An 18,827-nucleotide genomic window follows, 5' to 3' on the forward strand; every position below is an offset into this window, starting at 1 on the left:
AAACTTTATTTTCTTAAATATATTGTAAGCGTATTATAAGGAAACGTACGATTCATTGCCTCGCACATTGTATGCTTATATAGTCTCCGAAAATGGTGAAAATCATCTCGTTCCACATTCTTCAACCTTGGTTTGATATTATGACCAGTGGCGGTTCGTCCATATGCACTGCGGAACTGCCGCAAATGCCGCACTGCCCAAGCAAATTGAGAAAAATGTAATATTATAAAATTATGTATATTATATGAAAATATCAATATTATTTAAGGGTGTTAAGCTCGCCCGCGCACTGATACATCCAATAATTATTATCATACATAACGATACTAATATCAGAAAAGTGAATTTATGCAGTACCATTTTCGATGGGCGAAGGAGGCGCGCGGGGAGCGGGACTCGCAGCTAGGAGCTAATCTAGTACTGCCGCTCTGACAGTATTTTTTCGTGTTGCGAACGTTGTCGGTTATAGCGGCTCTGAGCGCGACAGCTGTCGAAAGTAACAAAAAAGTGATAGACATTCTTTCAAGGAAAAAAGACTAGAATCAATTTTATAATGAAATAAAAACAGATATAATGTTAAATTTTAATAATTTTGATCTTAATAGTAAAATATAATCCAAATAAACATTTATTTTTAATCAACCGCAGCACCCCCAGATATAATATCCACGAGCCACCACTGATTATGACAGTAATTCTATATTATTTTGTTCCTACTTCCTAGTACACAAACGCTATAGATCTGATTCGTCACGAAAGCTCTTAATTCTCAGTCGTGCTAGAGACTAAAATTACCAAAATTATGAGATTAAAATATTTTCCATGTTGTATTTCCTGTTTTTAACGAGCCCATTTTGATATCGTTTTTCGATATTAAATTTAATCTATTTGACATACTGTTTCTTGAATATAATTTGACTTGTCGAAATATGTATCGATTATTTAACTAGGTTGACGTTTGAACTAATCTTACAATTAAAATTAACCCACTAATTTCATAACGTAACAGTAAAGCCAAACAATATCGTGCATGTATACTGGACGATTATTGATTATTGTAATCTATAATATCAAGTAATACAAAAAATATGCAACTAGTCTGCGGTCATTATTTTTTGATTTGTGGGATAATTAAATTTATCTATTCATTATATTCATTTATACTCACATAAATACATAAATTATTTTGTAATGACTTCGCTTTGTAAAATCAACGCCCTATGATTTTCATAGGTACGGTGATTGGCCTACAATTTTTTTATAGGCGTATTTGAGATCTAATTTTCACGGAGTGGAAATAAACATGTTTCTATTCCGGTATCATCTCTTTGGTTCCACATACATACTTTCTCGTCTCTTGCGTGACTCGGATTGATCCAACAGTGCCACCTCATAATATAAGGTGGCACTGTTGGATATTTTATATTTATTGAAACTCGAATCTCACTTCAATAACTATATTACATTACTATACTGTCTATTTTCAATCATTAATAACTTATTTGCATCTATATCTACTACTACGGTTCTATTCCAAACCCTGATTTTATAACCATGTTTATTCCTAAAGTTACCATACGGTCCACGAGGAACCTTTTGTTAGCGATTGTCCACCGTAAGCGCGTTCGGCGGAGCGTCGAGCGGCGCGCGCAACTCAAACGTATAACCAAAAAAAGACTTTGTCTACGAACATTTTCACACACGGTTATACGTTTGAGTTGCTCCGAACGCGCTTACGTTGGACGGGGTCTTAGCGTCTTTGCTCTGTATCCAACATACGTCAACAAAACATCATGTAGAATTGAGCGAGCCGCGGGTTTCGAATCTGCGACTCGCAGCAATAGGGGGAGAATGTGCCACTACTCCACTGCGGTGTTGGTTGATCGAGCACTTTATAATATAAATACCTACCTGGAAGAGATTCAGCGATTTATAAAATGTGTATTTGGTATTATTCAGATAGTTATTTTTTCTTCGACACGTGTTTCGCTCATTAAATAACTGAGGAACAATTAGAGTGACTATGAACAGAATCTAACAGATTTTTAAATTATTATCTTTATCAAGTTATGATTATTTTCGATTAGGTGATTTACGAGTTCTGGAGTTTTTTTTACTTGTACACATCTGAAAGGCTTATACAATATTGATAATAATAATTGTAACCCTACAGAAACTCAATTCGAAATGTTGGTACCCATACTTTAAAATTCTAATCGTGTGGGCGAAAGAAGTTGAAACAATATATGTTTTTACATGATAGATATATAATACATATATATTATTTTTAACACTACAACACATAATGAGGCCCAAGGATAGTTTTGTAATTAGTAATATATGTGAAACAATCTCAAACACTCAGACTTCAATAAAATAACATAAATATATTGTGTCGTGGAGAATCGATCCCGAAGCCTCCGGATGAAAGATCAGCGCCTTACGTACCTACTAGACCATGAGGGCCAAGGTGGACACAAACTTTACAAAGTAATTATACCTACTTAACACTCATTTTATAAAGTAATTAAGTTATCAAATGATTACGTCGCATCTCATTTAGACAGAAAATAGATTATAAGATTCACAGAACTCTATTACTTGCTTCTGGTGAACTTATTATCACTGGAAATACACGTAATAATTGCGGTTTATAATTGCGTTGAAAACTCGCAGTCGAGTGAATGCTGCATCCATCCCTCGGGGAAATGCACCCAGTCGCGCTTGCATAAATGGATTATGATTATGTGCATGAAGTGGGTGAGGAAGGGTAAGCTAACTATACGATACCTACTATAATTTATAATTGCTTTTGGCCAACTTTCTATCTAATAAGAGTTTATAACATACCTAAGTAATTATATTCAAAACTGAACGTACACATGATTTAATCTATTGGAAACAAATTTGATTTTACTGGATCACTTGAAAAGGCGTACTACAGTATAACCTCGACATAACGGACGTGTCCGTTAAAGCCGAAAGTCCGTATTATAAAAACACAAATATAATCCTGTTTATTCGTATTCGACTGATATATCCAGACGCACCCGTTGTTGAGTGGCGTTAATTTTCGATGTCGACGCGCTTGCTTTCGGTAATCCTGCTTTGAAAAAAGAATCAAGTTTTGTTTACGCTTTTGAAGTCTGCTTTTTTTTATAAACACCTTTCTAAAATTACGAAAATGTGTGTAATATAGTTGAATTTCGTTTTTTGACGAATAATCAATAATGTTATTAGATCGTCGAGATGCGATTTTATCACTGATAACTTCGTTTTTAGGCGTGATGTTTCTTCTTCCCCGCTATCTTAACTTCCATTCTCATTTTCCAAGATCATAACATAATCTGCTAATTCACTGTCAGTCATCATGTGATTACCCAGTGTCACCTTCATCTACTTATAACCATTGTAAACTTATTGAAGGAAGTAATAAATGCATCCATTCACTAAACAAATTAAACTGCTGTGCAGCTGTGTGAATTAGCGATGCAAACGTCAGTGCTACATTCAGTTTATGAGCAGGACGGCATGGCGTTATGACTCACGTGATTAACAATTTTCACATGACAGCATGTCCGCTATATCCGAAGTCCATTTTATCTAGGTTCTACTGTAATACTACTAAAAGTGGTATAACTAATGTATTATTAATTTAATTCAAATAATTCCTTTGAATATGTGTACGTATTGAATTAGCCTACTATTTATTAATGTTTTAAGTTAATTTTGTATAAATATCAGTAGAACCAAGAAAATATAGTTTTTTTTTATATTAAATGACAGACGTAAAATTCCCATGATAATTAAAGAAATATATACGAAAGATGAAGGTTAATATAATAAATACTCAGGTAACTAGGACACGGCTGAGAGCATTATCAAATTTCGCTGTTTAAAATGCAATGTGACATTCCTAGCTCGGATTATGCTAAAGTCATAATGGCTACCTGCAGAAATTCATTAGGTTGACATATTACGTATTCTGCAAACAAGGCAATGTCGTTATTATGTCACACGTGACGATCGCTCCGGTTATTAATGTCTAACGCATTTCAACGAGGTATTGCTCTCATTTGATTCTCGGAATATCAAATTGCATAATTTCTCCTATCAATTTCATGGCGCTTATTATACATATGAAATTCGTCAGGAGACAGGTATTAATTCGACTGAGTGGGATATTTACAAGATCGACTTAATAGCGATGCCTACATATAAATATATAATAATATGTTCCACATACATACTTTAAAACACAAAATACGACACCCAACAGGTTCGAACATGTGCCCCTCGGGATTTGCGACCGTATGCTCTGACCACGACATTATTCGTTGAATAAAAAAATGTTGTATTATACATGTTTCAAATTATGTATATTCACCGAAAGCTGTTAATATTCTTAAATTTTGTCTTGAATAAGGAAAAATATACTTAATTCAAATTTATTAACAAGTGCAAGTAGGTACTTCTTCTTTCGACCAAGTCCGATCCTAATAGGATCATATGAGCCTCCACAGATTAGAGGTGTGTATTGACAGATTTTGTTTTTTACGAGAAATGGATGTCAGCCACTTGCTCAACCTATTAGGTCCATACCCTTCCGTTGGACTATATCCAACGCTTAAGACGCACGGCCACCGTGGGCGTTGTGCAAGGTGTTGTGGTCAAGTAGGTACACGATAACTATAATTTGATGGAAAGAAAGCCGTGGGTAAATAATGGTATTTTATCTCTATCCATTTCTCACATTACACATCTCCTTTTCTAACCTTACCACGCAGTATTTATTATTATTATTATTAACCATGTCCTTGCTTTTTCGTACAAGGTGGTTGTTGGTAATTTTGAACAACCGCAAACACCCAGGCTTTAAAAAATTACATCAATTTATTGTGTCCTCACTGGGAATTAAACCCAGATCTCCTGGATGGAAGGCCAGCGCCTTCGCACTACACCACGAGAGCCGTCTCACCACACAGTATTGACAATAATATAATTAAACTCTTACATAATAAAACTCAGCTAAGTGTCAGTGCGGTGAGTGCAGCAGGTGTCGTGAAACAATTATTAGGTATATGTGGTGCATATGTAATGAATTCATTGTATTAATAAAAAATAAATATAAGGATAATTACCTTCTTAATATTTTTAGTATCATCATTTAATACCGATAAGGACCGGTTTCATCCGTTTCTAGATGAACTTGAATCAAGTATCATCTTTATTCAATTGTTACCTATATTATGTTTTATATTTTAGTTTATTTAAAAATTACTATAATCTGATGTCATTATTGACAGAATTAAAAAATAACTGCGTATTTGTGCGACGTGGATAGCACTCCGAGTCAGCAGATTAATTTGTACAGCTCTCGCCCGCATTGCAATAGATGTCACTAGATAGTTCAAATTCCATTTGGTCCATTTGTTTTTCAAGGATTTTTCCAATAGGAATATTTTTCCAATATTTTTCGTACATGTCTTAGGCAGGGTTGCCGTAGTGCGTCGTCAAAGTCGATTTAAAAATATAAGAAATTGTAATTATAATTTATTTCATATTCACCGCTTTCAGGAAACGTCACATTCCACCCTGTTTGCAACAATTTTTGACTACTACTACAGGATTCCGTATCTCTTTCGAAACATTCCGACAGCGACGTTTGAATTTTCCGACCCTACGTTTTCCTTATGTGGTATATTTAATAGAAGACTTTTGGGTAGTTGGGTTTCTTCCACCTCTGAGGTATGCCTTTTCGCTCAACTTTGGCAGGTGAGGCTACGAAAGGATCAGTGTACGACGCACAGTGTTCACGATTGTACCTTTTTAGACATGCAGAGTCTTCTCTTATCAACATTGTCCTTTAAAATATCTCCAGCATTTCTTTTTCATTTCCATCCGTAGGTCAGGTGAGCCTGATGAGGGTTTTGTAGCGGTTTGTTTGAGTTTTCTATTATTCTAACACCCTCGAAACCGTTATATGGATAGAATCGTTTTATTATTACTGTCTTCAATAGTTCACAATAATCGTCACAAATTAAAAACACGTCAAAAATTTAATATTTCGATAAATTAATAAGGCTATACCTCAGTTGGGGCACGGTCTAAAAAGATCGTGACTAGGCGATGCGCGGATTGTGTAAATGACGCGTGCCGAACGAAATATAATTTGTCATAAAAATTAAACATGCGTCCATTTAATGTTTTATTGTTCTATTAGTAACAATAATAATATATTCATTGACATGTTTTCGTTTTCAAGTAAATGGTAACGTTTTTTAGTCATCTTTACACGATTTAAGAATTAATACCCCCGTCGCCATCACGACACAATTTGACGTGTTCACAGCTCGACTTTCGCTCTCCGATTGCCAGCGGGTTCAAAATTTCGTCGCACCTATAGTTGAAAATTATTTGCCGTTTCACTGAAGTATGCTCTTAACGTGCATGATTTAAAAATACATAAATGATTAGATGATAGTGAAATACGTTCCTTTTCAAGAAATTCAGCGTTTATGTGCTTGGTAGTGATGATTTATAAAATGTGTTTATCACATAATGGGGTAATAATATATAAATGCCAGTCGCCATATACTAAGAATATGAAGGCAGTTTTGTTTTAAGACTTAATGGCCGTCATGCCATTTTCCCGCTGAATGTCTTCAGATATTACACATATTATACACGTAAATATTGAAAATTAAATATTTTTCACACGTGCTTAAGTTTGTCCCATATTTATCTACATTCTAGAATCGTATCTTTTTACAGTTTCACTCAGAAGATAACCCGCTTTCCTCATTTCTGTGTTCCCTGATATTGATCACTCATGTGTTATTTGCCACATATAGATTTCATTATACACTCGCACCATGGCAGTACAGTAAGCGGCTTGCAGTTGTGTGGTATTAATATTAATTAATTGTATGCTTACCATTGGTAGCGTTGAAACAGTCATTGCAATTAACAATTATTCCAATATACGTGCGAATCGCGTATTGTCACTGTATAGTGATTTCCCTAGAATAATATTGTCTTACGACACATTGATGCAGGCGAAGCAGCTGATCCTTTGTGAATAAATTTGTAGGTTCCAAAATCCCGACGAATTAAGTAGCTACTGTAATAAAATATTCATTGAATAAATTGCAAATAAATATGCCACCAAAATAAATGTTTTATGTACAACGTCGTATATCAGAAGTGACTGTAGCGTTCGGAAATTATGATATATATGCAAAATTATTTGTATTAGAAAAACGTACAACAAAAAACAATTAAGACTATTAAAATAAGTTGTTTTTCTGGGGAGACCAATATGATGTCTTAGCTAAGGAGCCCCTCAAGCGTAGATACTTAAATTCATCCATAATAATTCCATGTATACTACATTTTTCTCGTCCTATAGGTTCGCCATCGCTTTCCGTAGGACTGTGACCAAAATTAATATTTCTCATATCATTTACTGCATTACCATTATATTAAGCTAATACGTATCATTTATGTTTTGTTGTCGAGTAATAAATTCTTTTCTAATATTGTCGTTTCATCTCTTTTCTAGGGTATCTTCCGTCTGGCCTGCGAGCACGCCTTGAAGACGGCCAAGCGCGGCCGAGAGACCCTCCTCACACTGCTAGAAGCCTTCGTCTACGACCCGCTGGTTGAGTGGGGTGACGGCGGTGGCGGAGTGTGCGGTGTCGGGGTGGGTGCCGGCGGTGCTACAGTCGGAGGGGTCGCAGCCGTGGCCGCTGCCCATGCTGCCGGAGGCGCTGGGGCTAGGGGAAGAAGAGCCATCCTCGAGAGAAAGTGCGCCAGGGACATGCTGGTCGTCAGGGTAGCGGAGGCCAGGCACGCTTGGCTCGAGAACAAGTAAGTCATCTTAAGCGATGTATAATATTTAAGTAGCCTCAAAGACAATTTATCTTTGTAGGATTGATTATTAACTTTTCGGGCGAGTAACCATTATGTAAATCACTAGATTTATCACAAGGCCATTCATAGACGTATGATTTATATTCATGGAAATATATGATCACTTAGTATTTGAGCGTATATATATTATATATATATATACGGTGTATAAACGGTCAAACACTTATATATTATGTACTACTTAGTTAAAATATATTTCCATAAATATACATCATAAGCATAGAGGCCATCCATAGACTGAAACAGGTTTAAAACCGTGTGCCAAACTAAACTATTTACTTTTGATTTCTGTTCATGAAAATATATGTTCACTAAGTTTTGTGAGTGTAAGTGTATGGTATAAACATAAACGGATACGATCAGATGCTTATAATATTATTCTTTATATTTCCATAAACAGAAATCATAGGTTTAGTCTGGCACATGGTTCAAAACCACAGCGGTTTCAGTCTATTGACGGCCAGTTTAAAACCATATACGGTTTTAGTCTATGGATGTGCCTCTAATCCTGATACTCCATTGAAAAGCCAAAAGCATGAAGACAATAATGATTTGTCTATGCTCTACTACTGACCAACGGACGGTCAACGAACCAGTATAAAAAGTGGAGGTTTGACAGTTGTGTATTTATTATAATGCCGATAATTCTGAAATGTTGTATTATTTACATGTAGATTTACTTACGGAGAAGTGAGAACGACACACATTTTACGTTGTCTTTTAAGAATTCTATAAATACAAATGAAAAAAATAATTGCTAAATCTCTCATTTTCTAATAAAAATTGAACAATTACATGTTTTTTTCGACCCGAATGATCGCGTAGCCGTAGTTAGTTCGAACTCACTCTGGCGACTTGGCGAGTTGAAAACCAATGAATCTGATCCGCATATTTGGGGTGCACCACGCGAAAAAAAGTCAGAAGAATATCGTCTGACTTGCGTCCCAATGGATCTGTGGCATATGATTTGCTATCCCGGAATCGTGTAAATGAAACCTAAATGAAAATAAAACATGAAAGCACAACACACCAATAGCCTATATTTACTCGCGCGCGTCAATTAATAGTTAATAAATAATAAACGATCGATGGCATTTTTCGCTGTTTTTATTTTACTGAATCAACAGTGTGTTTGTTATAATGACAAATTCAATGTCGCTTTTTATTATTTGCTATTAATATAACTAGGTAAACCTACCTGGCAAACAAACGTGCAAAACTTTCACATGCAGTTTGCAATCATTTTTATTTGAGAATATAAAACCGGTGTGACATTTTTTTTTAAATACTCTTCAATGTTTGCTTTAGAGGCTGGGAAAAATAAATACCGCATAGCAATATTGTGGAAACACAGCCGATTAGAGTAGTGTGAGATTAGCCACAGTAAATATTGACTTCCAATCTAGACAAGATGGCGCGATTTCCAAAAACAGCTGACTACTGTCAATATATCAAACAAACTTCAAAATAATGTTTAAGTGCCGAGATATTGCGTAAGTTTTCTGGCCACTCGTCTATTAAATATCGTTCCGTTTATATTTTATAAATATACGTTTATAGTTTCCACTGACAAAGAAATTACTTTTTTATTTTTTTAAAGCAGGCATAGATTTTGTATTGAAATCAAAATTTGTACGTATTGCTTATGGTCATTTGATCAGTGTTGCTAACCCACATCCTCACATTGAGAAAAACAACCTAAAATAGAAGATAAGAAGAAAATCTGCAGTGCAATTTTTCCTTCCATGATTCATTTTTAATTTACGTGAAAAGTATAGCATGGGCTTATTCATCAAGGAGTATGGGTATTTGTACACAAAGTGCTAGATTTAACGCTACATGTCAAATGTCACTTTTTCAAGCTATCAGTTAAAAAAATGCTAGATCTGATAAAAACAACGCTATATTGGCAATGCTGCATTTGATCGCTTATGTTCTATAACAGCATTCATCAGCGCCTTTGCCAACGGGTTAGATGTAAATTTTACGTATTACATTTCACCATAGCACAGTTCTCCGTGGGAAAGAGATGACCGTATACTATACCCAGATGAAAAAAATACACGTTGTTCGTGGAGCATTACAAACAATAATGTTATAATTTTACCTTACCTAATCTAAAAAATAATCCAGTATATCGGCTATTTTCAAAATTTGTTTGCCACTAGCTTCCTGTAAAGTGTAAACTGACAAGAACCGTATTTTATTTAGACATTTAAACATTAGAATTTTATCTCAGTACTATACGACCCAAAGAGGTTGGACGGTCTTTAATATACCACCATATAATATTTCCGATACAACATTTCACGGTGAAGTGTGATACGGCGAACTGCATACGTACAAATTTCCGGACACGTTGCCAATGTAGATAGTTACCTACTCACAGACTAATACGTCAGCTTTCTTTTGCTTTCCCTAATCACGCTTACTTTCATGTGGCCAATTTAATTTATACGTCAACAGCTAGCTGTTGGCTAATAATGAAAATGAAAAACAACGAACAAGCCGTCGGAATTTTTACGTATCATTTCTTAAAGCAGTTTAAAGTTTCCGTAATATTTCAGTAATACAATTACCAATAAAGTTATGTAACATAAGCTTTTCATTTGAGATTCGTCAACTTATCAGAAATTCTTCCAATGTCCCGCGGTGACAATACGCCCCTAACTGATTACCCTATCTATCGCAAATTTATCAAAGAATACGCTTTTATTTATATTTTAAGGGCGGACATGCTCAGCGTTGGTCAAAATGGAGCTTTTATTGTATTTTCAAAGCATGATCTTGGACATTCCTTAAACGTTGTAGATAATATATCTATTTAATTTTGAATCCTTATTATCCTTTATATTTATTTTAAACATTTGATGACTGCATAAAGTATTTTTATTATTGTTGTTTTTATTTAATAAAACGCATTTTTTTGTAGTACTTATTCCACTTTTAATCAATAGATTAGGACCGGTTTCGTCCGCCTCAGAGGGACATTTTCAACTGAATACATTTTATTTTAAAACAATATTAATCAAACAAAATCAAAAGCGACAGAAATAATATAATAGGTACATAAATAATTATCCGTCCAATAATAAATTTTTATTACATAAAATAGTATTCTTTTAAACCTCTCGCTCTAATGTTTTAGAATATAGTCATATTTCAGTACATACATGTGCAGTGGTGTTAAGAAAAGAATACTATTTCATGTAATAAAATACTTTATGCAGTCATCAAACGTTTAAAATAAATATAAAGGATAATAAGGCTTCAAAATTATATAAAAAGATTATCTACAACGTTTAAGGAATGTCCAGAATCATGCTTTTAAAATGCAATAAAAGCTCCATATTGACCTACGCTGAGCATGTCCCCCCTAATAATAATATGCTGACAATATTTTACCACAATTATCCAACCAACAACTGTAATTTTCACCGCAAAGATTTTTTTGTTTTTAAAGATCCCCTTTAAGCACCGTGTATATAGCTTTCTTGAAACTTTGTCTTGGGTTATATTATGTAATACCTAAAACTTCACTAGTGTTTATTATTCAGGAGCACATTTTCTAGCTGTATGTAAAGCCTTGATTAGAGGGTGGCGAATTCTTTTACTCTTTTGTTGGAACCGTGACCTATACTATTATTAGTATTACGTCTTGTTTGCAATGTTTTCTTTTATCTTTTCGTCAGAACACGTTTTCAATTATTTTTTGTCTTATCCCGTTTTCAGTTTGCATGTAAATCTTATTACGCGCCGATAAACACTGCCCTCCCCCCTCCCCCCAAACCAACCATAAACAATTTAAATTTTGGCTTATTATCTTTTTTTTTTTTTTTAATTCGAGTTGTAATTTCGAATACTATTTTCTCAAGTTACCGAATTCACAGCGAAATTACAGTATTTTACTATACTTATGTAATTATTAACTACCTCATTGCTACAAGTTTCCTAGTTCGCTCTCTCATCATCCCACAGCAACACTACAATAGCGATATACGCGCCACTTCATTAACCAGAAATAAGCGGCATCGTATTGTAGCATTATATATATATTTATTTATATAGTCTATAGTACTTATAGGCTTTTATTATGTTATAACGTCGGAGGGGTTGAATGTTTATATTCCGATACTTGAATGAAATAAATATACCATATATTTTTACGAGTGCGAATGTCAACGATGCTCACACTCTCAATAAAGTGACCTGAGCATGTGTTGAAACAGTACCCCCCTCGTAGTGAAATACTTTCACGATCGATAAAAAAACTTCAACATATTTTTGTCGCTGGCGATGATGATGCTGTGGTGTCTTTATGTGGACACCACGCAATGCCTCCAAGAATCCGTGATCCTTGCCATTTTCTTACATTTGGGTGGTTGAAAAACTAAGCAAGGACACACCACCCCGCTTACGTTAACCCGAAACATTATGTGACACTATCACTAACTATTCTGGAAAAAACACTCGCTACTCGCATGCAGGTATTTGATTGTGGCGGCGTTCTTGCTAGGGGTCCCGTAAGCATCCAGTACAGTGGCGGCCGGTGACAAGAATATGAGGGAGTGCAAAAAAAACTCACCTATTTATGCAAGAAGTCCATCTTCCATCGATTTTGAAAACACGTCGATAACACGAATATTAAAGTCTGGTGTTGACGATATCAATTGTTTTTCTATACTTAACATCGCAAGAGGATTTAGCCTGTCTTGAGTCATTGTATTTCTCAAAAATGACTTAACCTTTTCTAAAGTTGAGAAACAACGCTCACTTCCCACTGAAATCATCGGGATCGTACAAATTATTTTTAATAGGGTAACACTTTTGCCAAATACTTCCAGTAAATTATTATTAGTGAAAAGTTGAAGTATCAATAATGCTCCAACAGTAACGTAGAAATCTTCTCTACTGTATAAGACTATTATTTCATTTTTAAGTTTAAATTTGTCACGTTAATAATAATTATTCATTATTTATAATTAAGTATTAAATTACCCGATTTAAAAAAATTCATTTACTAAAATATAAAGCCAGCCGGCTAGGTAGGCGGCTAGCTCTCTTCAGTACACATTTTAAATATACGTATGATTTTGAAATGATTAATGCGAAACATAGCTGATAATTCGGCATAATTCGGTCGCGTTGTTTACGGAACTCTAACTGTGACCGCCGATTTTTAAAAATTCATTGCGTGCGGCCGCATTGTAGATATGTTTCAGACGATGCATATTTACATATTCCAAAGTTTTAAGGCGAATTCTTTGCCTCAATTTACGATCAAATGTGACTTCAACGCCATCTAAAGGCATATACAGGCATCTACCATGAATTTCTAAAAATGTGTTACTAAAAACTTTCGTCGATCGCAACCAGATGGCAATAAAATATAAAATAAAATATTGTGTGTCGCCACATATTAAAAATCATAAGCTTGATAAAAATGCATTTAAATTTATTATATATTTACTTACCTATGTAAAAATATTTACAATTAATATTTACCCCATAAAATATTTACAATTCTTTTGATTTGATTTAAAGTGTTTATGATTTTTACATTTTGTTTACCGTAGTTTTTTTTTACAGTGGCAATAAAAGGGTATCCTGTCCAGTTAATGAACCAGATTTTTTTACGTTGTCAATACGAATTAATATAAATATTTTTCTACAGTAAAATTCATAGTTAGTAGTAAATGAACATTTAAGTACAAATGTTTATAAGATTGAGTTTAATCTTGTACAATTGACAATTACATCGAATTTCTACCAGAGGTGGAATAAAAGAATGATATTAAATGAATAGCAAAACAAATGCCATTCGAATTATTATTAAACAAACTAAGGAATATACAGTTGTACTTGGTTATTACTAGGAAGGTTGGACCGGCTGAATTTGCTCGTTATAAGCGGTACTCGTTATATCAGAGAATAGGTATTTTTATTGTCGGCGAAAACAACAATTAGACACTTAACTAGTGTCATAAACGCAATCTGTCCCCGGCGGCATCCTGTCCGATCAGATTTTATTGCTTAGGGTCGAAATGTCTTTAAACGATCAACACATTACCAGTATTTTAGCTCGGTATATCCGATAAGTATCTCGTTATAACAGTGAATAAAAATGTATGGAGAAAATCATATACCAAATGTCAACGATTGTTTACGATCAACACATTACCAGTATTTTAGCTCGGTATATCCGATAAGTATCTCGTTATAACAGTGAATAAAAATGTTTTGAGAAAATCATATACCGAATGTCAATGATTGTTTCCTCATTACATCCGAGATCTCGGTATGTCCGAGATTGTAATAACCGAGTTCGACTGTAGTTATAATTATGACAATATAGTCGATATTATATAGACATCCCAATTCATTTCGTTTCAACCATGTCCGATCCTAATGGGTTCATATGGGCCTCCACAGAGTGGACGGTTTGTATTAACTAACTAACTATATCTGAGATAAGAATAAAGTAAGACACGCAACGAATTGAATAAAAAAGAAGTTGGAGGTAAGAAAAAACGTAAATAAACATGCGAACAAATCTTGATAAGCAAACCCAAGGACAAAATAAGTGACAAATTAAAAAAAAAAATTGTAAAACGTAAGAAAAAAAATTAGAATTTGAAGTAAGTGCACCACTGATTACATAATATTCTAAGAAAAAGACAGAACGTTATTTCTTTGAAAAAATCTAATGTCGATTTTAAAGAACAGTGCAAGATAAAATAAAAGATAGTTTTATTTATTTTACCTATAAATGTGTAAGTGAAATGGATTTGGAGATATAAAAAGAAACCTTATTGGCCCAGTGGTTTCTAGGTGTGGACTTTTGTAATTCCCTGAAGATCTCGAATAAATAATTAAAAATTATCAACACCTATACCATATTCCTAGGCATCTACTATGATTGAAAAGTAGATCTTAATTTTTTGTATTTATGATTGCTTCATAAAAAAAACAATATTTACGACTTTATGATGTAGCAGATAAATGAGCAACTAAATAGTGATCCAAATATTATGAAAAGTTCAACTATCAAAGCATCACGGCATAAAATTAGTAATACCACGGTTATACACAATTTATTGTACCTACCTATTGTTATAATTTTCTTAGTTCATTTAATCGTTTTTAATTTAATTTATTTTCAAATTCACCTCTTATGTGTTCATTCACTGAATTTTTACCCTATATTTTACGGAGACCAATAATAACTTCTATTTTCTACATACTAAATTATCAACCTCCACTTTTTGACAGGACGGCATACAGTTATATAGGCACGTAGATAATAATTTTAAGGCCGTAGACAGGAATGAACGTTTGATGGCCCAAGTATAGTACAATAGTATGTATGTAATTAAAGTTAGGGTACAAGTCGGTTATCCTGGATACAGCGGCAAACACATTTTGAAAATAGCCTATATACTAGGAGTTTGTCGAGGCTGTTTTGATCGGGTTAATTTGTCTTTGATTAATATTGTGACTAGAAATTTTAACAATTCTTATTATTTTTAACATTGTATATTGTTCATAATTTTTGCGACTACCACGTGAATAGACGAATTTTATTTACTTATAACATTTTAAACACTTAACATAAATATGGAGAAATTGTACAGTCACTAGACAAAGATTAAATTTGATGTGTGTCATAAGTATGCTTTCTTTATATTATTATGAAACTATATTTATTTTAAAATCGCTTTATAAAAGGTAGGTACGTCAAAACAGTAATAAATATCTGAAATAATTTCACAACACTATTTCAAAAAGTGGAGGTTGATATATGATCGTCCATTGTGACATATGCTCCAATATCGCAAACCGAAAATGTTATTATGGACAGAGCAAAATTAACAGAGTGCTTGGCTTCATACCTGGCGATATGCTGGCGACCCTTTATTTTCAATGTATGTGTGTGTGTGTATTTTTTAATCTATGCGAGTATTGTTTCAAAAATGGTACGATTTATTTCCGCTTTAGCAGCACATGTCGATAAAAGTCTTGTCATATATTAATTTTATTTACTATCGATTAGTTAATATACAAAAATACAAGATTAAATTTAAATAACTACCCTAAAAATTAATAAATAATATTTTTAATAGAAACGCTAACCGTTTTTTCTCAGTTATTGCGTACAAACCGAGTTTTTTCGATTTTAATTACATGCTTTCTAACCTCAAAATCGATGTTTTTTAAATTTGAAAAAAAAGATATAAGGATATAATAAATTCCAATTTCCGTTTAGCGTTTTCCTAGGTAATATATTTACGTATATTTTTATCGTAATTTTGATAATTAAACTTATGTCATTCATTCTTGCCACCCGATACAAATGTACCGAATTTGACACGTATTTTTGGAATATGGAACTCCATGATGACTTTAATTTTTTTATTTTATTTTTCTCATTACTTTTGAATATATATTTACCGATTAATAAACTTTTCTAGCTTATTTTCGATAACAACTTTACATAGAGACATCACCTTAACGTTGTCCATCGCGTAATAAGATAGTTATAATAAAAGTTATAAAAAATAAATGTCACCTCCGCGCATTGCCAATCTGCCCCTATGTTAAACGTCGAACTGCAAATAATGATATAAACTTTGCAACGAAGGAATTTCGGCACATTTAACATGATGAGTGACATGCATATTGAACATATTTAAGCCGAAACGTCGATATTGAGTGGGAAAAATCAATATCTTCGGTATTTTCTTTAAAATCAGCCCAAGTCAGATACAAATCGCAGAACGTTCCCGCGACACGACAGTGCTGTGATCTGTCATATAGAATCGCAACTTCGTTTAATGAATGCATTGTCACGATACCTACGATGACGTTATTGAATTGAATCGTCGATTTATGCTCTAAATTCCCATTGATGACATTCTGCCGCTACGGCAGCTATCCAAGGTAGGGTTGTATCGAAGTATTAGCACTTATTGTGATCCGAAAGCAGTCTTTATACTTACCCACCTATAGAATAGATGATGCGCCGATGTGAATAATAATTGCTTCATGAATTCGACTCGGAAAATTAATTCCCATTAAACTATAAGACAGTGGGTAGTTATCGACATACTACCTACACAGTTACTTACCTAATGATAAGGTCAATGATACCTACCTAATCTCAAAATGACCACGAAATAAATGGGGCCTTTTTATCGTACTTACTTACCTATCAAAATAGGTACCACCTAATCTCAAATCGACAACGAAATAGGGCCCCATTATCGTTTCAAATAAGAAAAATTATAAATAGGTAGGTAGGTACCGTTCAATGAATGAATACCTGGCTGAGCTAATAATGTCGACCAATGTAAACTGTCATCCGTCTCGATGTGAATCGCTAATTAAAATAACGATGAACAATAATAATTCCACTTGTAAAATTCTCATTCAACGACAGTACCTATGCTCCATTTTCCTTCTTATTGAATAGATACCTACCTACCTATCTGTACAAAATAAACGTAATAACAGATATTATAAGTCCTATGTAACTAGGTACCTACTTCAATGCGACAAACACTAGGATAATTAATTGTTAAAAGCTACCCACCCACCTACGTCTACAATTCTACACCTAAGTACCTATTTATTCTCAATAACAGCCTTTCTGTGAAATACCCACCTGATTAAAATCATAATGCACCTAAGTACCAAATCAACAAGCTGAACTGAACTGTGTGTACATCAAATTTAAGATACCTACCTATTGAAACACTAATAGTAATAGGGTAATCTCAAAATGAAAATAAAAAAAATTAATCCACCAACGTTAGCATAATAACATCGGCGAAATCGGTGAAACCGGGAGCGGCTTACGTTGAACTAAACTTACTTAACTAACCTTTTGATAAATAAGTCGGGAATATGTTTCTATTTTTGCACGGCATGCATCGACATGACATTAGTCATCAATAATTAGGCTTCCAACTATATCTCGACGCGTGGCCTAAGCGCTTGTGTTGGAATATTTATATCGGCCAGTGTATGATTTTATTGTCCGAACGCCGAGTTAAGCTTTGTGTGCTATGGCATTAGGTACAGACAACCTCCTGAAGAATCAACTTGGAAAATATCATTTCCAACGAAGACTCATGTAGTCTTATAGAACTTTGTTGGTTTTGATTCGACTAGCCTCATTTGTCGATGCGAATTTTTAAATGTATGCGTGAAAAATAGTGTAAATTCAAGGTACACTTTGAATTTTGCTCCTTGGCATGTCTCACCGATTGAGGTATGTGTGGATTGGTCGCGTCTCATTGGTGTAGTTACGTGTATTGGTAGACGGTGGCGTTAGCGCGTGGAAATCACTATTGTTCGAATACGCGCGGAATTCAAAATGATTGATTTCGTATAAGTTTTCGATATCGCATTTTTCGGAATACATGGGGGTTGTATATTATATATTTTTTTTAATCGATGATAGGAGTGCAGTGCACACTTTGCTCCTTTCCTAGAGCCGTCCCTGATCCAGTATGCTCATAATCCACTAGCACCTGGCCAATGAACTGTTCAGCTTATTGCAACTGGTTGGCGTTCAATAGTGTTGGTAATAAACCAGCCTGGTTTTTCTTCAGGACACGTTAGTGCATACAGCTGCATATTATATACATCAATAAAATAATATTAATATTATTATTAATACAGCAAATAGTTGTTGAAATAGTCAACATTCGCTGCAGGTAAATTCTCAAAATCAATCTTGAACGAAATGTCAAGTTTCTCTAGAATGCTTTGTTGACTTCGGAAATATGTGACTATACTTACTATGTAAATAAATATTGTCAAATAAAATATTCGTGAGACTTTCAGTTGATTCTTTTATTATATATTTACCCGATGACGAGATCAGT

The 18,827-nt window shown here is 34.0% G+C and overlaps 1 protein-coding gene across 1 annotated transcript in view; it reads left to right on the forward strand.

The window, feature by feature from the left end:
* nonC (serine/threonine-protein kinase Smg1) overlaps positions 1 to 18,827 on the forward strand; it is a 341,011-nt gene that overhangs the window by 283,264 nt on the left and 38,920 nt on the right. The window contains exon 2 of the mRNA XM_085959664.1: positions 7,565 to 7,872. Coding sequence (XP_085815790.1) covers positions 7,565 to 7,872 — 308 coding nt within the window. The remainder of the gene's footprint in view (positions 1 to 7,564; positions 7,873 to 18,827) is intronic.

Source organism: Rhyacophila brunnea, unplaced genomic scaffold (genome assembly GCF_057557595.1).
Source record: "Rhyacophila brunnea isolate RB1 unplaced genomic scaffold, BYU_Rbru_1.0 scaffold_9, whole genome shotgun sequence".
NCBI classification, from domain to species: Eukaryota; Metazoa; Arthropoda; class Insecta; order Trichoptera; family Rhyacophilidae; genus Rhyacophila; species Rhyacophila brunnea.